The sequence below is a fragment of the Phyllopteryx taeniolatus genome, chromosome 17 (assembly GCF_024500385.1).
Source record: "Phyllopteryx taeniolatus isolate TA_2022b chromosome 17, UOR_Ptae_1.2, whole genome shotgun sequence".
NCBI lineage: Eukaryota > Metazoa > Chordata > Actinopteri > Syngnathiformes > Syngnathidae > Phyllopteryx > Phyllopteryx taeniolatus.
In genome coordinates this window covers 9655191-9679325 of record NC_084518.1, presented here as the reverse complement: position 1 = coordinate 9679325, position 24135 = coordinate 9655191, and the positions used below count along the sequence as shown (strand labels likewise).

Genomic DNA, 24135 nt, shown 5'->3' with positions numbered 1-24135 from the left:
CAGCTCGCTCCGGTCTTCACACAGATATTCAATAGATCTCTGGAACGGTGCGAAGTACGCTCCACCATCATTCCAGTCCCCAAGAAAACTACAATATCGGGTCTATGACTACAGGCCTGTCGCCTTGACATCTGTGGTCATGAAGTCCTTTGAACGTCTCATGCTGGACCACCTCAAGAGCGTCACAGGTCCCCTGCTGGACCCCCTGCAGTTTGCCTACCGAGCGAACAGGTCTGCGGATGATGCAGTCAACATGGGACTGCACTTCATCCTAGAACACCTCGACAGTGCAGGGACCTACGCGAGGATCCTGTTCGTGGACTTCAGCTCAGCGTTCAACACCATCATCCCTGAACTCCTTTCATCCAAGCTTCTCCAGCTCAGTGTCTCACATGCCATCTACCAGTGGATTTACAGCTTCCTGACGGGCAGGACACAGCAGGTGAGGCTGGGGGAGGCCACCTCATCCACACACAGCATCAGCACTGTAGTGCCCCAAGGTTGTGTCCTCTCTCCGCTGCTCTTCTCTCTCTACACGAACGACTGCACCTCAACGCACCCGGCTGTCAAACTCCACTGCCATCGGCCTCATCAAGGACGATGATGAGTCTGCATATCGACAGGAAGTGGAACGGCTGGAGCTGTGGTGCGACCGACACAACCTGGAGCTGAATACGCTCAAGAGATGATCGTGTAGAGATGATCGTGGACTTCAGGAGGCATCCTTCGCCACAGCTGCCCCTCACGTTGTCCAGCTGCCTTGTGTCAACCGTCGAGACCTTCAAGTTCCTGGGAATTACAGTCTCTCAGGACCTGAAGTGGGCGACCAACATCAACTCCCTCCTCAAAAAGGCCCAGCAGAGGATGTACTTCCTGCGGCTTCTGAGGAAGCACGGCCTGCCACAGGAGCTGCTGAGGCAGTTCTACACAGCAGTCATCGAATCAGTCCTGTGTTCTTCCATCACAGTCTGGTTTGGTGCTGCTACAAAAAAGGACAAACGCCGACTGCATCGGACAATCAAAACTGCTGAAAGGATTGTCGGTACCCACCCTTGAGGACTTGCACGCTGCCAGAACTAAGACAAGAGTGTGCAAAATCCTCTCGGACCCTCCACATCCCGGTCACCAGCTCTGCCAGCTCCTTCCCTCAGGTAGGCGCTACCGATCAAGGCAAACGAGAACTAGAAGACATTCTGTTAAATATATTTTAGAAGTTATCATTTATTTGCTTAGCTTGCATTAATATTATGGACGATTTTAGATGTCTCGCCTTCAAAAAGATGACTCAGCATCATCCGATGGAAGGGCGCCTGGACCAAGGACGTGATCGGATGTGGTCGGGGACGTGACAGGTGCTGGTCCAATGTTTTGTGTTGTGTCTTATTGTTTAGAACATTATGTTTGGGAAAAACCCTCCTATTTTCAAATAAATGCAGGAGCGACGGGAGAGATTGGTTAGAGCGTGTTGAGAGACTGTGATCTGAACAATCTCCCATACGCCCTCCTCATGAGAAAAAGAAACCAGTGTCTTCATTCCTTTTGTGTCTATTTTTTCTAATGTTGGGTAAGATAAATCCAACACATTCCAACAGCTTCTTCCCTCTAGCAATCAACTTCTTAAACACCTAACCTACAATTCCATTACAACATGCTGGCAATTTTTTGACTTGCGTTTGTTGTCACATTTCTGTGGGGCCAATTATACATTACTTGTGCACTCACTGTAGTAGTCTCGCCACGCTGCACTATTTGCATATCTGTTGTTGACCAATACTGGCCACTCATGCCAGAGTAGCATCTGCTCCATTTGCAGACTGATTGAGGAGTATCTGCAACATTTGCACGATCAACATTGCCCCAGATTAATCGCACTCCTAGCTTGAAGTCTCGGCGCCCTTTGCACAATTGTCATTGCACCGGACTATTGCAATATCAGTCTTTCAAACTGCTCTAAGTGCTAGAGGACTCTGCATATTTTTGCACAATTGTCAAAAAAAATAAAATAAAACATGTACCGGCATTACCAGATAACTACCAACCCTTTATTACTCAGTGACTGTTTTTTGTCAATTGTCAATTGTCTTTATGTCTCAAAAGTGTTCTCTGTCAATTGACTGTCTGTTGTCGTACTAGACCGGCTCCAACTACCGGAGACAAATTCCTTGTGTGTTTTTTGGACATACTTGGCAAATAAAGATGATTCTGATTCTGATTAAGATAAAAATCTCACGCGAACTCTTGGCTGCATGGTGCTGAACATGGTGGCCCAACTCAAATGGAGAGACCGCGAGGACGCTCTGGTGAAACGCAGACTGGAAGCTGAACAGCATAAACAAGTCCAGTTAACTGCACAATTAAAAGAGACCACCACGCGCTTAAACTTGGCTGAAGCCCGCCTTCTTGACGTTGAAATGCAATACGATGATGCGGAGGCTTGGATAGCTGACCTCACTGTTGCAGCTGAGGCTGCACAGTTGCTGCCTACAGACAGCGGCAGATTAAACTATGACGATGATAAAACAACCCAAGCCCCTACCTCGAGCGAATTAAATTCCGGCGGTCAGTATAACCAACTACAAGACACTTATGCCGAGATTGCCCACTTAAAAGCTAAATTGGTAGAATTCGCTGACCGACCGTCTAATGAACAAGTGCTTGAATAAATGGTCGAACATCAGCGAGCAACTATTCTGCTACGGCAAGCTTCCGGTGACATTCAGCGGGTCACCGAACGCACCGACACACTCAAAGCGGAATGCTCCAAAGAGATGGAACAGTCGTACGGGCTCAGGACACAGATGGTAATCAGTGAGACGGAGCTGTCCCGCCTGCAGCAACAGCTCCGGGACCAAGAGGATGAGTTAACCCATGTCAGGCGTGAGCTACAATTAGCTCAACACCTGTCCACTGATTCTCTGACTCATCCCAGTGTTCCGGCCCCTGCTACAGACAGCGTGGGGCCCTCCCTCGCCAAAAGTGTCACAGAGCCCGACAAAACATCTCCAACCTTTGGGCCGGAATCCACCTTCAGGGGGCGCCGTGCAGCCACCTCACGGGTGGCAGCCTCACCAGTCGCAGCTCAACTTTTCGACTCACCCCCGACTCTCCCTCCACCCAGCGCTGTTCCAGGTAAGAGACTTAGACAAAGTGGCACGCAACATTCCGAGTTTTGAACCTAAGCCAAACGGGTCACACGACACAGCAGCGTACCTTGGAGACCTTGAATTCCACCTTAAATGATTCCCTTCTGCTACTATGGACGACAGACGGTACCTTATCAAAGTTACATCTAGCCGTAAAGTCACCAGCTTAATTGAACAACAACCGGCTCATGTGCTGGCCGATTACCCGGCCCTCTGCCAAGCATTGTCTCAAGAATTTGATGACCCAGAGGCCACAACCGGCTTATCTGCAGCCCTCACAGTTAAACAGGGGAGACTTGAGACACCCCAAGCTTATTACTGCCGGTTGCGTAAAGCGTACTTTGGAAATTTAAATGAGCCGAATATGGAGGAGGGAAAAAATTTCAAAACACTGTTTGTCCAAAACCTACATCCTAACACCAGCCACCAGCTGGGCATAGCAGCGTGCCCGCGCACACTGTCCAGTGCCCAGTTGCGTGAACTGGCCTCCAAGGGTTTTGCTAAACAAAAACACCCTGCTTCAAAAACACAAGTCTCAGGTGTCTTCTTTACAAACGCATAACCACAGATGGAATTAGAGGGCGCTACGTACAACGCACGTGTGACCGACACACCACGTTCTGACGTTATTAAACCCGAAAATCAAAAGAAGTCATTTAACCCATACAACCAATCTCGGCCCGCGTACAACAATGGTCCTCGTAACCAACAACGCCAAGTCAACGACAAATCAAAATCATGGAATGACCGCAGCTCAAATTCGTGCCAAACTTACATGTCAAAACAGGGTACACGTAACGATCAGCCTAAATCTGACTCGTCCAACCGAGACCCTAAAACGACAAGTGACAACTGGGAAAAGGGCTCCGGAACCAACAGCTCTCAAAGGGAATTTAGTGCCGTGGCAGAATTACTTGAGGTGCTCCGCAGCCTGTCCAAAGACAAAAAGCGGGACCCATCATTATGAATTGGCCTGACTGAGTCGAACAGGACCACAGAGGAGGCAATAGGTCAACCAGGTAACCTCCGCTGTTCCCCTAATGACCTGCCAAGTGCCTCTGTGACCCCGGCCAACTCTTCGACAACCTCATCTCGCCATAACCTTAGCGGACCACTTGGTGACGACCAATCCCTAAAACCCTCTCGTGCCGTCCTAATCGTCCGACGAGACCCAGGCGAAGCCCCTGACTCGCGTGACATCACACTACTAAATAACGTTTTGCCATTCCGACAGCTTTTGGGTGAACTAACCGCTAAAGGTACATCCCGAAAGTTCTATTTAGCCTTGAGCATGAATTTGTCCAAGAAGCTCTGATTGACCCCGCAGCAGACATCACTGTTATGTCCCACGCTGTGTTCCATCAACTTCTGACATTGCTACAAGCCAGTGGCCGCAACCTTCAACTGTGACGCTGCGCATTAACTATCTGTGCATTTTCAGTAACTAATACCGAGCTAAACACCGTAACTATGCTCCACTGGACAATTGGCCCCATGACATTAGTCCACCCGGTCTACGTGTCTCCAGTTGAAACCGTCCCCCTGCTCATCGGCCAAGACCTGCTCTGCCGGTACGAGCCACTAATCGCTTACAAAAATCTTCAGCTGTGGGCGCAGGTGGACCAGGCTTTACCACCACCAATATGGGAACTGTCCTCAGGCCAGGGCCTGGGGTGGGACCACTCAGAGGATGGCGACCTGTCAGGCCGCACTCCTATCAAGTAACGACACCCCCATTGACGACATCCCAGAGTCCCCTGTAGCCATCTCGCCACCACTGAACCGACTTAGAGAACTTGACACGTTTCTCTGCCATCTTGTCCAACCACCGCACGAAGAGCGCTACGGCCCCAATGTTGCTGGTGGAATTAATTTGCATGACAGCCCAACAGACGACGTCATCCTGGCCTTGTGGGCTGACAAATCGGCAATCTCTCAGGCACTGTTTTGACAAACTACGACTTAAGCATCCTGACCTTCAGTTAACACAAAAACATTTCGCTTTCCCCTTAACACTGTGCCACCATCTGCTGTCACTGCAGTGGGCGTATGCGCCCTAAACCTGCAATGGAACCATCGCTCGTTAACTCACTGCTTCCTAGTAGTCCCCAATTTTCCACATAAAGCTTATGTTGGCGCGGATGTACTTGTCCGACTGGCCGTTCAAGTTGACAATATTAACAATATTTTGTGGTAGCACACTAATGGCGGCTCCGCCAACCGCGTTGTCCAACCGTTAAACCTTAAGTCGGGACAAACCATCCCCGACGCTTGCGAAGTTTTGAGCGAAGACGAAGTTATAGTAAAAGCGTCAACTATCAACTTCCCTATTCGACTGGTCGCGCGTGCTAACCAAGCAGTAACCGGTCCGCATGCGTTCTTTCAGCCTTCGCCGCAGTTTAATGACCTGGATTTTTCACTGCATGCCACACCCCTCCTAGACGCTTCCCGAACAACCATGCTGCTGATTCACAACCACATAGGGAACAACATTCACATCCCCAGATCCACTAGGATTGGCCTCTTGATATGCTCCAACTTCCACGACTTCAATATCACGGTCCCTGTGATTGGTCACCTTCCACTAGACCACTTCCCATTGCCTAGCTCTGGTGGAGTACAGCTCACTGTTCCTTCACGACACATTGCTCTCATTCCAGTGGGACCTACTGAGTGTGATGACATCATCAGAGTGGACCTGGCTACAGACCAACACCTGGTGATCCATGCGCTCAGTACAATCCCAGCTGCACCCGAAAGCGCGTCTCCCGCGACTTCACCCACTCCCTCAAACTCATCACGAACCAACTCGCCTGCACCGGTAACACCGTGAGATAGTCGCCTGCTCCCTTATCCCAACTTTGAAATCCACATGCACCAGATCCTAGCAGATGCTGACGCCCTAAGTTCCGAGGACGAACGACAGCGTTTCCGAGAAGTGCTAACCAAAAACGCTGCATCATTCGCTAAAGATTCACTAGACTGCAGCCTATCAGACTTGCACCTGGGCCCCACTCCGACCCATCGAATACAACCGCAACCGGTTGAAGATCTTACAAAAGGGGGTGCTGCACCTGCGATACCAAGCAGACCTACCAGGGGTCGCTCCGGTGACACAGGACTTGCTCTCGACCTTTTGAGGCCACTCGACCCCCTAATAAATACAAAAATTGCGCCCTTCGAAAAGCAATTTGTGTACTCTACCCCTAAACATTGGACTGCATTTTCAGCCATCACGTTGAGCTTCATAGTGACTTCTCTACAGAGCTGGCCCGCTCCGTCGAGGGCCGCTAAGTCATCTTGCTTCTTCCATGACTTTCACACAGGCATGGCTTCAACAGCACAGGACATGTGGGTTTTGTCTCTCCCGAGAAACCTCAGACTCCCCATGCACTTCTTCTCTGGAACTTGCAAAGTGCACCTCCATGCCGTTTTACCCACCCACCTCTCCCTCAGGCCACGCCTGGGCCCCGGCTCTTTTTGGTCACCTGCAGCATCCACTGGTGATGTGAGCCTCCTTCTGTGCTGGTCCCCAGCCTTCCTCTTCTGTTCCACATTGTTCGTGATGGCGAAGTTGCCTGGCTTTCTGTTGATTTTTCTGTGGCTCGCCATGACCAGCGCTCTTTCTCTTCTTCCTTCCTGCGCGCTGCGCAAGCTTAACTTCGGTTTCTCCTTAACTTTGCACCTGCGCATTCACATTATCGTGGACTTTGGTTATTGCGCCTCCGTGAAGCGCACTTCACCGCCATTCATGGCCTCACGGTGCGAAAGTGGGGGTCACACAACACTCCGCCCACAATGCACCATGCACAAAACGGAGGATGGTCCACACACTGAGACCGGACCGGTCAAGAAGGTCCAACCTCCGTGACAGCATCCTCGCCACGCCAAGGACTGCACCATGTCCGCCAACGCAGACGCCCGACTGAGACACTGGTGAAACCGAACGCGCTGCTCTGCCGCAAACCAAAAACATAATGACCGAAATAACAGGTATCCGCGCCACCCCCACCGGTGACGCGTGTACCGTCGGGACGTCCACCAAAACCAGCTACGCAGGGGCCACGTGGTCTCGTAAGGCTATCCACCATGCCGCCTTCGACACCACTCACATGCCGCCTTCGACACCACTCACATGCCGCCTTCGACACCACTCACATGCTCCAGCAATTAGAAAAATTCGCCGGCACTCAGGCCGATCTCAGAGGAATCCCCAGACATTCAAAGCATTTTGTAGGGGCTCATGGCTGCCGGCTCCCTCGGCACATTGTTTAGCATAGGTACCTCCACGGTTAGCGCAATCAGCTTAAACACGGTTAAGAAACAAATTGGTGAACTCCAAACCAAAATTCCTAACATCCGACGCAACACGGAGAGAGAAACGGCCTAACCTCCAATCGTTAGGCGAGACACTCAAGGGCACTATCCTTGTCCTCAACACTCAGTGTCATCCTGAACCAAACTAAAGTCAGTGGTCCAAACGGATTATGCTCACATACAGATTGTTACCACATTGATGAATGACATGCTAAGTGAAATCTCTTCCTCCATAGACCACTTAGCAATGGGTAGAATCCCTCCATACTTGGTTCCCCTGAGCTTAATCGAAAGCATCCTGTGTAAAGGTCTGGCAAGCCCCATTAGCCCTGCCCAAGCCCACTTGGCTTTTTCTCTCGGGAGTTCCACTGTCCTGTATGTCAACCCTGAGTTCTGAGAAGTAGCCTTCCTTGTTACTCTTCCAATTATCGACTCCCACAACATCTATTGCCTAAAAGACGTAATTAATGTTGGCACCAGTACTCCCACGGTAGTCGCCTATCACGATAGCAACCCGGATCTGTATCTGGCGTCAGATTTGCAGATGTGCATCCTCACCAAAGATTACCTGTGTCACAGTAAGCCGTTCATCCGAGATGTAGCGGATGGGATTTGTGGCCTGAAGCCCATGAAGGATGGGTCGCGGTGTAGAGCAGAAGCTACACCTCGCTACCAGGTTAGTACTACTCACGCGGAAATTGTTGGGTCCAAGTGGCTAGTCAACACACCAGCCCTAAGCGCAACGCTGAGTTATGACCACCACGACGAGACTCGCCCTGCCAAATCAAAACATGTGGCTCGACGTCCCCAAAGATGCCATTTTGCATATTGAGGACGTCGCCCGCTACCACCTGCCAACCGAAAATTATGAGCGCGAAATCGAGATTTCTAACTTTTTCGGACAGTACAAATTGGAAGTTGATCCTGAGATGCTTACACAGATTCAGTTTGAAAGAACTCAGGCGATTGACATCACAGCACCTTACGCACTATTAGCACTGAGGACAGAACACCCGAGGAAAAGAACAACTGAACCCGACCTCAACCCCATACAGACAGGAGAGGAGGTCCTCCTTGACCTAAATGGCCCCCCCCAGACCTTTCTACCCCCTTTTGAATCTAGACTAGAATTCAGCTCTCCCCAAGATTAGAACCTCTACTTGCCACCTTCCCTCTCCTTGATTGATTTGTCGGGTTCTACTCCTGACCGCTGTGCCCCCTACGTGCCAAGTTGGAGTTAGCTACCTTTTCTTTGTCTTTCTTTCTCCTCAATAGAGCCGCGTTGAGTTCTCCTCTTGTTTTTGTTTTTTGTTATGTTTTTTTGTGTGATTTTTACTGAGAACTCTACACTTGGCGGCACTGTGGGCGACTGGTTAGAGCGTCTGCCTCACAGTTCTGAGGACTGGGGTTCAATCTCCGGCCCCAGCTGTGTGGAGTTTGCATGTTCTCCCCGTGCCTGTGTGGGTTTTCTCCGGGCACTCCGGTTTCCTCCCACATCCCAAAAACATGCATGGTAGGTGATTGAAGACTCTAAATTACCTGTAGGTGTGAATGTGAGCCGTAATGCCTAATATACACAAAATTAGGAGCGGCTGGCTTGACTTCTTCTTTTCGAGTGGAGGCTGGCTTTGGCCGCAGTTGAGAACTCGAGGTGGCGTTATTGCTTTGAGGATGCAGCGCCACTCGATAGCTTGGTTGGTTGCTATCTCTAAATCTCAAAACTGGTTAAAAATACTAGGCAATAAAGCTTTAAAACAAAATCGCGACATCAGCCTTTCGAAAAAATTAGCGAAAACGGAGGCTTTTAAATTGACAAAAGCACAATCCCCATCGTGGGTGACTGCAGTAGCTGAGCGGCTAGTTAGTCAGCTCGCGAGGGACGGTCGGTTGCTAGGTAACGTGTGCCGCAAGGTTGCACGGCACTCACGGTGGAGCGCTCATTGAAAATCAGTGCACAACGAAAGCTTAAACAATCAGGGAAAGCACTTGGCAGTGCTGTAGGCAAGCTCAAGTTTATTTTTTATTACGACCAAGAATGAACACGATGTCTCAATGCGTGTTCGTTAACAGCTTCCTAGCGGCTGAGCAGCGGCTAGGCGGCTAGGCGGTAGTCTACCGGAAGTTGCGTAATCGCATGTACATCCACGAGGGGGCAGTCGAGGACAAACCGAAGCATATTCAATGCCAAAAAGAATCGAACCAAAGTGGCGACCTCACGATGACGTCACGTGGAATGTTCTCTCAACAATGAAGGCGAATTACGGGCGCCTTGAGTCAGACCAAATTGTGTCCTACGCAGGGGCGTCGTGGTTATAACACAAAGCAAAAATGACGACCGTCACGGATGCCACGTGTTTTCCCAAACACTTTACCTCGGAGCCTGACTTACACACAGTAGGCATTCTTAATGTAGAACGCATTTAACTGTAACCAGTGACTTTCCAAATCTATTACGCAGCGAACCTCAAAATAAAATTCCCCTCAAGTATATAACTTGTCCGATTAGCTACTCCGGTGTACGGGGAAGAACTTACGTAGGAAAACTTAACCACAGTTCAAAGCATGCAGTGCACAAACCACGGATATCCAAATAACATTTAACAATGGAATAAACTCACTCCAGGTAAACATTCATAAAGCAGGTCAAACGTGTGATGTAGGTGTGAAGTGAGAGTGTGCAAGTGACTATACGGAAGCTGGGAGTTCCCGTTACCGTTATTTTGAACCCAAATATGCACCAATCTGTACTTTAGTGCACCGCATGGATTTACGTTGCGTGTGACACAATTTAGGCAGGCTGGTCGATCTCCCGGATGCTCGGCCAGGGCGCCGGAAAAGGAAGGTTTGAAGAAAAAGGAGGAAGACAAAAAAAAAGGGAAAAAAGGAAAAAAATAAATAAACTTCAGGTGGAGGACGGCCAAAGCCCTTGAGTGGAGCTGGTCGCCACGCGCTGGGTGCTTTCCACTGTCACGCACCCTATTTAATCTATGCAATGAGTGTTTCAATTTTATGTCGTTGCTGAGAGCATTTAATATTTGCAATGTGGCTTTTGTGTTGTGTGGGGTGAAGCGCCTCATCTGGTTCAGTTAACAAAGAGATTTGACATCAGACATTCAAATTTGAAGAAATACAATTTACCCTAAAAGAGCTGGATCTATTTGCTACGCCCATGACACAACTCTCAATAGAGCAGAGTCAATATGTCGAAATGTCACCGATAGCATCCCTCACCGACGGAGGCCCTATTGAATTTTGTATTCCTGGGGACGGAACTAAATAGTTGGATCTCTCCAATACTTTGCTTCATCTGCCATTAAAAGTAACTAACAGCGACGGTACCAATTTAGATCCGAGTGGCCGTCTGGGCATCATTAATTACCTCCCCAACACAATTTTCTCTCAAGTTGATGTTACTCTAGGCGACAGGTTGATCTTGCAGTCATGTCCGGTGCATCCTTACAGAGCTATGATAGAAACTTTGTTAAACTTTTCAACAGGCTCTCTAATAAGTCAATTCACAACCAGCATGTTTTACAAAGATACAGCCCGACAAATGGATTCACTCGAGCTTACAGGCGATGATCTTAATAAAGAACTGGTCCGTTGATCGCAGTTATTTCAAGATTCCAACCCGTTCCATGTGATAGGACCTCTGCATGCAGATATATTTTTTTGCGAAAGACACCTTTTAAATAAAGTGGATCTGAGAGTTAAACTCATCAAAGCGAATGACGGCTTCTGTTTTATGAGCCCTCCCGATGTAAACTACCTAATGAAAATATTGCAAGCTTCTCTCTTTGTGAAAAGAGTAACCGTCTCACCGGCTGTTTCTCTAGGTCACGCCGCAGCTCTCAGCAAAGAAAACACCTTATATTCTTTATTGCGAATTAGCGTGAAAACTTACTCCATTCATCAACACTCTAGAACGTGTCATCAAGATAATATTTTCCTGGGACATACGCCTCGCTACATGGTCTTAGGAAAGATCTAAACCCTTTCAATTCGCCCATCATAACTTGGAATATGCCCGATGATAGCTGGGATAGGCTCCAGCACGCCCGCGACCCTTGTGAGGATAAACGGCTCAGAAAATGGATGGATGGATAACTTAGAATAGTTAGCTCTATGTCAAAAGGGGCGACAAATTCCACCCAAAGCATTCCAACCCCAATTTAACGCAGGCCATGCTGTTCGCGAGTAACATAACCTTTTTGCAGCTACAGGTCGATATCTGAAAGATCAGCCTCTCTGTATTGATCGTGAAGACTTTCGACAAGGCTATGCTCTTCATGTGTTTAATTTGGAATTTGGAAATGAATGGTGGTCTGCTGTAACTGAGCGATGGGCTGTAACAGGACACACCTGAGGAGGACTTTAGGAGTCCTTTGCACCTTGATGTGTCTGTGTCTGAAAATAAAGGTATGGTGAGTACTGTACTGTTCCAGCACAGTCCTCAAGGGAGGAAGATCCTTTGTTACAACTCTGGATCTTGTTGAGCCTGCTGAAAAAGGCCATAAAATACGTGTCAGCAAGTGTAAAAGCCCTGACTGGAACATAACAACAGGGGGCGACATACACATACATATCAACCATGTGGTAACGTCATTCCTGAACAGCAAAAGATTCACACGCACACCCAAAAGACATCTAAAACTCATGGAGATGCTAAGACAAGCCAACCTACATTTTCCAACAAATGTACAAGCTAACTTAGCTGGTTTACTAGGGGACCATGACGACACGGTCAGAGTACCGTATTTTCACGACCATAAGGCGCACTTAAAAGTCTTAAATTGTCTCCAAAATGAACGGGGCGCCTTATAATGCGGCGCGCCTTATGTGTGCACCAAGTTCCAAAATTTGTAAATGTTGTTGTGTGACTTCGATGAGCGCTCCGCTTGACTGACTGGGAGCATTTCTTGGCAACACGCTGCTTATATAGAGGAAAGGCGGACGTGACTGAGGACAGCATGCGGACGTTAAAGGGGGAAGCATGCGTGTGAAAGAGGACGCTAAAGGCACGCCCGCAGTAGGTATATAGTGCCGGTATGTGCATTATGCAAAACAATATCGGTTTGGCTAAGGACCCCCGAAAATGGCACCTACAAAGAGACACGTTTATGGATTGTGGATGCCTGGACTAAAGTATTTCCTTTGACTGTTGTCCGAGCTTTCGCGAAAGCCGGCATCATTGCTGAACAGCCCCCCGGCCAACGAGACAGACTCCGACAATGACGAGAGGGAACTCGGCATGTTTGATGGAGATTGCCCAGCTGTTCATTTCGGATACAGAAGATGAGGACTTTGATGGATTTTTGGATGAGGATTGATAAAAAAAATAACAGTACATTGTTAAGTACTTCAATAAAGTACAACCGAACTCATTGTTTACATTGTTAAATACTTCAATAAAGTACAACCAAACTCAGTTTTGCTCCCGTTGCCTTTTTAAAAACATTTTAGCGTGCATACATGCTACTGTATGTTTTAAGCAAGCATATGTTTTACCAAGCCTACGCCCAATAATACGGTGCGCCTTATGTAAGTGTTAAATACAGAAATAGACCCCGTAACTGAGACTGCGCCTTTTAATGCCGTGCGCCTTATGGTCGTATAATTACATACGGTATGAAGAAAACCCAGACATGACATTGTTTACAGACGGGCACAGTCATCTTGACTGAAACACGGGACATGTAGTCGCGTCATATGCAATCACGGCACTAAATATAGGATAAAAGAATGTGTTTTCAATCCTTGAAGCAGAAAAACTACCACCACCATACTCGGCCCAGTCGGCAGAACTCCTTGCGGTCCACCGGGCATGTCAACTGGCGGCAGGTATGACTGTAAACATATACACAGACTCGGTTGATGTCTGCAGGGCACTGCTTGTAGACATAGCTGCATGGCAAAGAAGTGATTTTACTGACCACTACAGACACACTCGTGATACAACACAAATTGCTCCCTGAATTGGCAGAATCTGTAAAATAACCTCATGCAGTCTCACTCATTCTTTCCAAAGCTGACACATTTGAAGCACATGGTAACGCCAGTGCTGGCTTAGCAGCCAAGCAGTCTAGGAGGTGCGCTTTTGTCTCCCTTTTCTCACCCATACAGATGTATAGTGTGTCGGACGTGGACATTGCCAAACAGTTGTCCATCCTGCTGCCTACCCTCATGAGGAGGAAAAGGACTGAGGACCCCATATCTGGGAGTCCCGTCTACATCAACGCCATAGGAGTCCCGCGAGGGATCCTAGATGAGTATAAATTAATTGACCAAATTGCAGAAGGTTTTCGAGCCTTTTTCCGTATAAATAACCCCCAACAAAGCGTAGATCGCATAAACTAAATTATAATGTTCAAAGGTTGACAATTTTTACATGTGATGGCTTTGAGGCGGTGCAGGCCCAACTGGCTGCCACCTCGTTAGTTGCCTATCAGAACAGCTGGCACTCGACTCCATATTGGCAGAAAGAGGAGATATGTGCTCCATGTTTGGTGAAAGCTGCTGCACATTCATTCCCAATAAATACGGCCCCAGGGAGCCTCACCAAAACACTTAACGGTCTGAGGGCCCTATCTAATGAATTTAAAGAACATTCAGGAATAACTGATCCGTTTCATGATCTACTGGAAAGACGGTTTGGCAAATGGAAAGGGATCATTGGTAGTCTGATAATCTCAATTGGCACTATAATTGGGGTTTTTGTGTTTTGCGGTTGTTGTTGTATTCCTTTCACTTGGGCGTTGATCACCTGCATTGACCGAGCTGTGGGTCATCTAGAGAAGCCCCCCCCCATACCAATGGACGACCCTCCTGGTGGATCCAGAGAAGGAAGAATCTAAGCTCCAACTGGAGCTGGCGGCGTTGGACTTGAGGCACCACGACCTGGAACTGGATCACGATATCGTCTTTGGACCTGATGTCGACGTGGGACCTTAGTGCAGGGTTTACATTACACAATGTCGCTAATGTTAACACATGGTACCGCTGCTGCAGGGAAAGTTTACTGCTTAGGCTGCTCATTGTATATATGGGGGTCTGAGGACCTCATGAACTTTTAGGGGGAGTTAGTCCCCACCTTTTTGTTCAAAACACACTGTTAGATTTTCAAAATGTCACACACACACACACACACCAACTCACCGCTCAATGCCAGAGTTCAAGTCAAACCTGTTGGGGGGCCGGGTACTTCGCTGTTGGGTATGGGAGTCTACATATAGGATACACATAGTTCACACACACACACACACACAATGTTTGTGAGGTGACTTTGTATTTTTGAATAAATTCTTAAACTTTTCATCTAGCCTAATCATTGAAGTTCTACCTCGACCAGAATAAAAGAACCGGGCAATAGAGGTTTGTACAGCCGGCAGGTTATACCCGGGCCGCAACTTTTCTTTGTGTTCTTTTCTTAACCTCTAACAATGAGAAGAGTGTGTTTTATTGTGATTCCAGGGACCAGTGGCACCATGAGATGGCACCTAATTTGTGCTATGTACAGGGAAAATGACATGTTGAGTGAGTACTTGTTTTTTGAGAATGACTCATTTTTGGGTGGCCATTAATCTATTTGATTCCCCCCCAGGGGAGCACTGGGAACGAGGAGACACAAGAGTTAACAAGGGAACGAGGAGTTAAGTGGCTTACTTGTAAGGTGGGCCGTGGTACCGCTAGTTTGTGCTGTGTGTGTGTGTGTGTGTGTGTGTGTGAGTGGACGCCCACTTCTGGGTCCTGGTCAGTGTTATTGTCTGAGAAGTCTTGTTTTGTTATGTCAGATACAGTATTTATGCTGTGTGTTAATAGAAAGCATGCACAATTAAGGACCAATGGAGCCTGTTAATGTGGGTTAACTTATTTTGTTGTGATCACATGCGAGAGTAAGTCTCTCATCCATATTAAAGAATATTATTCCCAAAATTGGAACGGAGTTTGTACCAGACTTTGACTTTGGTTTGTGTGTGATTTGAGACACCAATTGGTCAAATTCACCCATGTAGAGAAGGCTTCTATGCACTTGTCGATGTCACCTGAGATGACTTTGACATCTGTTATGAGTATGACGTGCAGTGACATTACAGTTGACATGCCAGGACAATCTATATGGGCTGATGATCTGAAATCTGCGACTGTGTACATGACGAAGGGGGGGAGGACTACAATTTATGGATGATAACATTTTTTACAGAGCACCTATGAGGATGCGGCCTGACAACGGTCACGTATTCATGTTGCAGATTGTTGGATTGCAGACTTAATATTGATTTTTGTTTTTTATGTGATTTTTGTTCTGGTGATGTTGTTTAACACTTCTGTGAAGTATATTAACCACAACTTAGGTATTTAGGGATGTTATGTGGGGATTGACTGTTTTTCCCTCCTTTGGAATGATGTTCAGGAAGGATTTTGTCAACTCCCCTGGTATGAGCATCATTTGCTGGGGTGTAATGGACTTATCACTGTGATTGTTTGCAAGACTTGTCAGGTCGGCAGCTGCTGCAACTTGGAATACGACCTGTTTGGATGATCGTAACTGTTTTGTATTACTGTTGTGTATTGGATGCGTTATTGGTCTTCAAGAATTTTGGCGTACCTACTACCAAAGGTGGCGTTAATCATCGGTTGGACCAGGGACAGCTGTTGACGGAGTCCGCTGCATGTCAAATTGACACGTTGAATATCATGTGTCAAAGGGGGGTCGGAAGACAAAGACATATTAATACGTTTTCCGTTTTTTTTGATTGTTTGTTTGTTTGTTTTTAATTGTAAGAGTGGGTTTGGCGCAGCTCGGAAATACACTGTAATTTTCATACTACTGAACGTGTCATCATCAAAATGTCATCTGTTGTGGCGGCTCTGTGATAAAGCTGTCTGCACTGTTTTTAAAATTGAGACAACAGCATATGAAACGTAACCATGAATCTTATGAGAATTGTCACTTGTCCAGAGTCAGTGCTTCTAAATAAATTAACAAACCCAACTCTGTGATTTAATTAAAGTAGAGGACGCAGGAGGAATGCATATTTTGCTCACATTACTTTTTTTTTTAAACATGGCAACATTTTCATGTCATGTGTTATTCCCTTAATTATGAATCTCTTTCATTCTCCTTTAGCCCATTAGGTACAAATCTAACTATATTTGACCAACAGAAAACAGTCTTGGCTTTTGCTTGTGTTCTCTTAAAAACCGTAGGTGTTACAAGGCTGTCACCTAAAAGCACACAGCATAGTTTGTTCAGAAATAAAGTTTAGTTAAATTCAGTTTTAAACAATTCAGTGCAATCAATGCAATGAATCATAATCTCAGTTGTTGTTCATTTAAATGTTATAAGGTATGAATCCTTTTTTTAGGGTTAGGATTTATGGGGAAAAAATTGTGAAAAAATATTATTACCACTCCATTATACTGTATGTTGCGACTGGAGCAAGATTGTATGACTTGACTTACGACTTGCTTAAACCAAGTAATCACTTGACTCGACTGGCTTGAAATTTAGTGGCGTCTCGGAGTGACTTGCTAGATTTTTTTCCCCGCAGTAACTTGGGACTTGTTTGAGACTTGAAGGTTATGACTTGCAACTTGCTTGTGACTTACTCCCACCTTTGCTTGTATACAAATAGTTGTATCTCTGGAGTGCCCGCACACCACTGTTAATTTTGATTTAGTTTTAGTCAAAGTATTTTGACTAAAATGTAATTTCATTTTAGTCATAATTGTATCTCATTTTTTTTTAGTTTTTGTCTTGTTTTAGTTGACGAAATACCATAACATTATAGCCGACAAAAACACCAGTAAATTAAGTCGACCAAAAAATAAATAAATTTGAAAAGATAATATGGAAACTTTCCCTTCAGTTTTGAATGTCATTCCATTCACCGAGAGTGCTCGTAGGTAGCATTGGTAAGAACCACCAGTGACGTGCGGGCTGCCTATGAAGGAATCACTGAATTAAATAAGTTAAGTTCAATACATTTCAGTTAATCTTTTAGAAATGTTATCAAATATTTATGTCGGTAAAATTTTAATGGACCTTTTAGGGTGCAATACATTTGTAATTGAATCATGTAAGTACATTTTATTTTCCTATATTCAAACACTGTTAGTGTTCACACCATGCATAAAGTTACAGTGATTTACAATATTAAATTCAGCTTTTAGGAATACAACCCCTGCTATTTTTTAATGAACACTTTGGCCTAGTATACTTCTGTATTTTAATGTTGGTCATAATGGTAGTACTTCTATAGCCAAGTATTTTTCTAGGTGGTACTGACTGAGATGAATTGAAAACCCTATGAACGTGTTAAGGAAGTAATGGTATGACTATGTCATTCACACACAGACATGGATTTACCTTATTTGGATCAAACATTTATTTACTCATACAAGTGTAAAATTAGCAGTGCCATTAGTGCAAAACAAAAAATATTTGAGTGCAACTCAAGTATTAAAAAGGAAAAAATTGTAGCGTACATAAAAAGTTTATTAATTTAGGAGAAAAGAATAAGATGGCAAGAAGACGCCTGCGTTACTTCCGGTTTAGCGTAATTTTAAATTACACCGTTATAAATCAAGCTATTTTATCTAGTAAAGGGGCACCACATTATTTTTAGATGTATAAAACTTCAGGACAAAGTGACAACAAACCATTTATCCTCAGTCTCGTAATTTGAAGGTTGCTACATGAATTACATAAGAGTCCTAGATGGCCAGAGGTTTTTTTCCTCAAACCCAAACACACACAACAATGCAGGTAGTGAATTCTATTGAAAATTAAGTGAGATCTAACGTGGGGAATCTACAGGGAAACACTACAGAGAAAAACAAAACAAAACAAAACAAAACGAACAGGACGGCCGAACATTGGCAAAGCAAACTGACTTGTGATGTGAGGTCGGTAGTGAGCATGGGATGACAATGCGTATAGCTGGAATTCCTGTTCACGTTAGTTTAAAACCCAAATATGCACTAATCTGTACTTTTAGTAGACTGCAAGTTTGACTTACGTGTGTTGACCAATTCAGGCAGGCGGGTTGACCTTCCGGGGGTTGGGAAGAGCGCTCACGAGGGATGATTTGAAGAAAAAGGAAGGAAAGAGAAAAAGACTTGATCTTTCAGACTTCAGGTGCAGGCTAGTCAGCACACTGGCAGTAGCAATGCTTGCCACGTGGTCAGTGAAAAACTTGCACCGCAATTACTTCCCAGTGGAGCCTCGTCCGTAAATTGCCCCACACCCAAAAGGGTAGCTTCGGGGAGTTGGCAGGTGTTTCCTGCGGTCCACGCTTGGCAGCGCGGCAGGGAAGGTCGGTGTCTCCCAGCCTCCGCCACCTTGTGGTGGGAGGTTGGGGGCTCCCAGGCTGGGCCAGACCTTCAGGTGGAACAACGAGAGAATGAGCGAGCGAGCGAGAGACAAAGGAGCGAGCGAGAGACAAAGGAGCTTCGGCCTTTTATCCACTTCAGAGAGCGAGGCCGGCCCCTTTTTGACTAAATGGAAGGCAGACCGCAACTCTAGAATCACATTTCATGTTAGTATAATTTGTGGTTTAAAATCAGTGGTTTAAAATATTAATTATTGGATTTAAGATAACGAGACCATTGTTCCGCTTTGCATTGTCACTCGCCCATCCTCTTTAATCCCTGTAATGACTGTTTCAAGTGTATGTGATTGTTGGGAACACTAATATTTGCAATGTGGCATTCGTGTTTTGGTTGGGGGGGGGGGGTGAAACATTGAATCCGGTTCAGTTGACAACAGATTTGACATCAGAAATACAGTCACTAGTGGCGTTCATGTAAAGTTCTTAAAATATTAGATCAGATTCAAGTCAAGTGAAGATTGTTAGTGTGATTAGTTAGTCCAGGTTTGCAGTGGATTTCCGCCATCTGTGGATGTCGCTAGTGCACTCACATTCACAACTACGGGCAATTTAGAGTCTTCAATGAACCTACCCTGCATATTTTTTGGGATGTGGGAGGAAACCGGAGTACCCAGAGAAAACCCACGCAGGCACGGGTAGAACATGCAAACTCCACACAGGTGAGGCCAGGATTTGAACCCCGGTTCTCAGAACTGTGAGGCGGATGTGCTAACCAGTCGTCTACCGTGCCGTCAAGAGAAGCATTGTTTCAAATTAATTTGGTTCAACTTTTCCTACCTGATGTCCGCACAACGGCGAGTATTTCTGCGTAAAGTCTACAGGTTTACCTGCACACTATTTACTTAATAAAATGACAGAGGTGTCTTTTAAAATAATCCAATAATTCAGAATCAGAATCACAATCAGAATCATCTTTATTTGCCAAGTATGTCCAAAAAACACACAAGGAATTTATCTCCGGTAGTTGAAGCCGCTCTAGTACAACAACAGACAGTCAATTGACAGAGAACACTTTTGAGACATAAAGACATTGACAAAAAACAGTCACTGAGCCATAAAGTAAAGTATTTCTACAATGATTAAAAAATATATACGATAGATAGGTATATTAAAATGAAGTAAATCAATATATTAGGACCATTAGACACTGGGAAAGCCATTAAAACTTTGGATCTGTGGGTGAACATTAACTCAGTAAATTTAGCTTATTTATAAAAATTTGTCTGACCAGAGCACTTTTAAACGACTGGAGTTCTGAAACACACTATTAAGCAGAAAAACCTGCAACCCCTTTCGTTGCAACGCCCCAGTGATCATGTCAAAGGCAAATGGTAAGCAAAGCTGGATTGAGCTTACTTGGACACACAGCTAAGCACTAACAGCATTAGATAACAGATAAGCATTAATTAACCGTGCTAGTGTCTTATAAGCAGCACTTAATTGCGCTGTGAAGTTGTCCACATTGTGATGGTGTAGGGTCTTTGTGTTCTGTGATGTTTTCTGAATTTCCCCAACGGAATTAATGAAGTATCTCTCTCTCTCTCTCTCTCACTCTCTCTCTCTCATTACATATCAAGTCAATGCAAAAGCTCACATAGGAGCGATGCAAGTCTGGCAAACGCAAAAATTCGCTTAATCACCGATTTGCTCAAGGTGGAAAATTCCAACTCAAACAAAAAATGCGTATGACGCTGCGTCGCAACAGCCAATCAGTGTTGAGAATATACTGCATCACACACATCACCACGTCCTGGATTTGTTGAGCAGAACAATGGAGGATAAAATCATCATCGCTGTTTGTGGGCCCCTGAAACTTTTTGATAACTCCTGCTACCAAAACTGGAATCAGTGTTGTACCGGAATGATTTTAATGAACGAAGTTCATGAACTAGTTCATATTTAGGGTGAACGTGAACTTAACTTAGTTCATTTCTGTCTGATGAATGTTATTGAGAATGCGCTCATTTTGGTGCCTGTGAACAGTTTTTGAACATCAGTTAATTATAATTTAAGAGTTCCAGGTTTTGTTCGGGACTTCCAGGACAAAGCCCGGCTGAACACATTATACAGTGGGTACGGAAAGTATTCAGACCCCCTTAAATTTTTCACTCTTTGTTATATTGCAGCCATTTGCTAAAATCAAGTTCTTTTCCCCCCTCATTAATGTACACACAGCACCCCATATTGACTGAAAAAAAAGAATTGTTGAAATTTTCGCAATTTATTAAAAAAGAAAGTCTGAAATATCACACAGTCATATTCGGACCCTTTGCTGTGACACTCATATATTTAACTCGGGTGCTGTCCATTTCTTCTGATCATCCTTGAGATGGTCCTACATCTTCATTGGAGTCCAGCTATGTTTGATTATACTGATTGGACTTGATTAGGAAAGCCACACACCTGTCTATATAAGACCTTACAGCCCACACTGCATGTCAGAGCAAAGGAGAATCATGAGGTCAAAGGAACTTCCTAAAAAAACTCAGACACCAGAATTGTGGCAAGGCACAGATCTGGCCAAGGTTACAAAAAAAAATTCTCCTGCACTTAAGGTTCCTAAGAGCACAGTGGCCTCCATAATCCTTAAATGGAAGATGTTTTGTCATATGTGTGTGTGTGTGTGTGTGTTCCGGGTTTTGTCTTCCCCCCCTGTTTCACACACACCTGCTCATGTGAGCATCTTCATCACCTGTGCCTCGTTCACCCTAATTACCCCTTGTATATAACCTCGTGTCTCATTTCCTCTCGTTGCCAGTTCGTTGTACCTTGTCGTCGCGTTCCAGCATTCCTTGTTTCCACGTCATAGATTCACAGTAAGACCTGACCCTGTTCCGATTATCGACCTTGTCTCTTTGCCTCATGTTTTTGGATACTGTTGCCTCTCTTGGATTGCCTGCCTGTGTACCGACCTATGCCCGTCTATTAAACCTCTCTTTTTGGAAACTGTCAATTTGTTTTGGAGTCGTGCATTTTTGGGTCCTATCCTCTGTTCCGTTCATGACAGAACGAACTGGCCAGAACATGGACCCAGCAGACTCAGACCCGGTGCACAAAGCCCTTCAAGCGCAGGGTCAACGCCTCGCGAAGCAGGATGAGCAGATTGCCGCCCTCCACCTTCATCTAGAGGGACTGTCAAGGAATCAGGACAATATGATGAGACAGGTGGCCTCGCAGTTTGAACTTCTTTTGAAATTTTTTCAAGAGAAGGAACCAGTGGGCACCACACCCAGTACTGCCACGGTATTTCCGTGTGAGGTAGTCACCATGCAGCCACCTACCACCTCCGCTGCTGTCTGCCCACAGCTCTCTCGACCGGAGAGGTTCTCTGGAGAATCTGGGAACATTAAGCCGTTCATCACGCAGTGCGAACTCCACTTTGAACTGCAGGGAGACGCCTTCCCCACCGAGCGGGCAAAGATCGCATTCGTCATTTCCCACCTGACTGGTCGTGCGGAGGCGTGGGCTACTGCTGAATGGAGCCGCAATTCCGCCGCGTGTCATTCATGGGCTGTTTTCGTCAAGACTATGGAGCAAATTTTTCAATTTTCCACTCCTGATCGTGAGGCAGCTCGCTCCCTTGTCACCTTACAACAAGGCAAGCACAGGGTGTCAGATTACGCGATTGAGTTTCGCATTCTAGCAGCTGAGACTCATTGGAATAATCGGGCGCTACTCGATGCCTTTTTTCAAGGACTATCCCCCGCCGTCAAGGATCATTTAGTCCCGCTAGACCTGCCACCCGACTTGGACACTCTCATCGCTCTCGCCCTCAAGATCGACAGAAGGCTTTTGGATCGCGAGCTGGATGGAGATCGGCGGAGGGATGCTTCACCGCGCACTTGGAGGACGAGCCTCGGTGACAAGCCAAACCAAGGCAGATTCCCTGCTGCCAGTCTCAATCCACTGGCTAGCGTCACCACGGATGAGCCCATGCAACGGGGCAGGTTCCGTCTCTCCTCTGAGGAACGTCAACGCCGGCTGAGGGAAGGGCGGTGCTTCTACTGCGGTCAGTTGGGTCATTCCGTGAGCAACTGTCACGTCAAAGTTGCCGGTGCCGGTAGCCAGGGCACGGGAGAGGTGAGTCTGAATTTCATTAAGGAAGACCCTACACGGGTTCTTCCTAAAGTGACACTAGGCTCTCCTGATTTATCTCAAGTGCCCACCTGTTATCAGGATATTAAAGATGTTTTTTCCAAGTCCAAGGCCAAATCCCTTCCACCCCACAGACCTTATGACTGTGCTATTGACTTGCTGCCTGGAACCACACCCCCACGAGGGAGGTTGTTCTCTCTTTCAGGGCCGGAACACAAGGCCATGAAGGAATACATAGAAGAATCACTGGCAGCCGGGATCATTCGCCCATCTTCATCCCCTGCGGGAGCAGGATTTTTCTTCGTGGACAAGAAAGACAAGACCCTGCGACCCTGTATCGATTACCGGGGTCTCAATGAGATCACGGTAAAAAAACAGGTACCCTCTTCCTCTCATCTCCACCGCCTTTGAGTTCCTGGAGGGAGCCAAGATTTTCACAAAACTGGACTTAAGAAATGCATATCATCTAGTCAGGATAAGGGAGGGGGATGAATGGAAAACAGCATTTAACACACCAACGGGACATTATGAATATTTGGTAATGCCTTTTGGGCTTACTAACGCTCCAGCTGTTTTCCAGAACCTTGTCAACGATGTCCTGCGCGACATGTTGAATGTTTATGTTTTTGTTTATTTAGATGATATTCTGATATTCTCCCCGGATGAGGAGACTCACATTATTCATGTCCGCTCTGTTTTGCAGCAGTTACTGCAGAATCAACTCTATGTCAAGGCTGAGAAATGTGAGTTCCACCGGGCGTCCGTTTCTTTTCTGGGTTTCGTCCTGGCTCAAGGTGAAGTCAAGATGGACCCTTGCAAAGTCGATGCCGTTATTAATTGGCCTACTCCCACGTCACGCAAAGATGTACAAAGGTTCTTAGGGTTCGCAAACTTCTACAGGAAATTCATCAGGAATTTCAGTTCTATAGCCTCTCCTTTGCATGATCTTACCTCGCCACACAAACCTTTTGTATGGAACCCGCTTTGTCATGCAGCTTTTCAAAAACTTAAGTCGAGCTTTACCTCCGCTCCCATCCTTACTTGGCCAGATCTCAAACAGCAGTTTGTGGTAGAAGTCGATGCGTCTGATGCCGGAATAGGAGCAGTGCTCTCCCAGAAGTCTCTCAAGGATGAGAAGTTACATCCTTGTGCGTTTCTCTCCAAAAAATTGACCCCAGCTGAAAAAA

General features: G+C 46.1%; 2 protein-coding genes across 7 annotated transcripts in view; both read right to left on the bottom strand.

The window, feature by feature from the left end:
* The window catches only part of lrch2 (leucine-rich repeats and calponin homology (CH) domain containing 2), a 466084-nt gene that overhangs the window by 324518 nt on the left and 117431 nt on the right, over nucleotides 1–24135 (bottom strand). The gene's annotated exons all lie outside the window — the stretch shown is intronic.
* The window catches only part of smfn (small fragment nuclease), a 112886-nt gene that overhangs the window by 45445 nt on the left and 43306 nt on the right, over nucleotides 1–24135 (bottom strand). The window contains exon 8 of one of the 3 annotated variants that reach the window (XR_009785069.1): nucleotides 18482–18843. Coding sequence is in view for 1 of the 3 variants with exons in the window: in XM_061751077.1 (XP_061607061.1) it covers nucleotides 24087–24126 (40 nt within the window). In the remaining 2 variants the exon portion in view is untranslated. Of the gene's footprint in view, nucleotides 1–18481; nucleotides 18844–19749; nucleotides 24127–24135 lie in introns of those variants that run through there. The other 2 variants (XM_061751068.1, XM_061751077.1) reach the window with 2 other exon arrangements.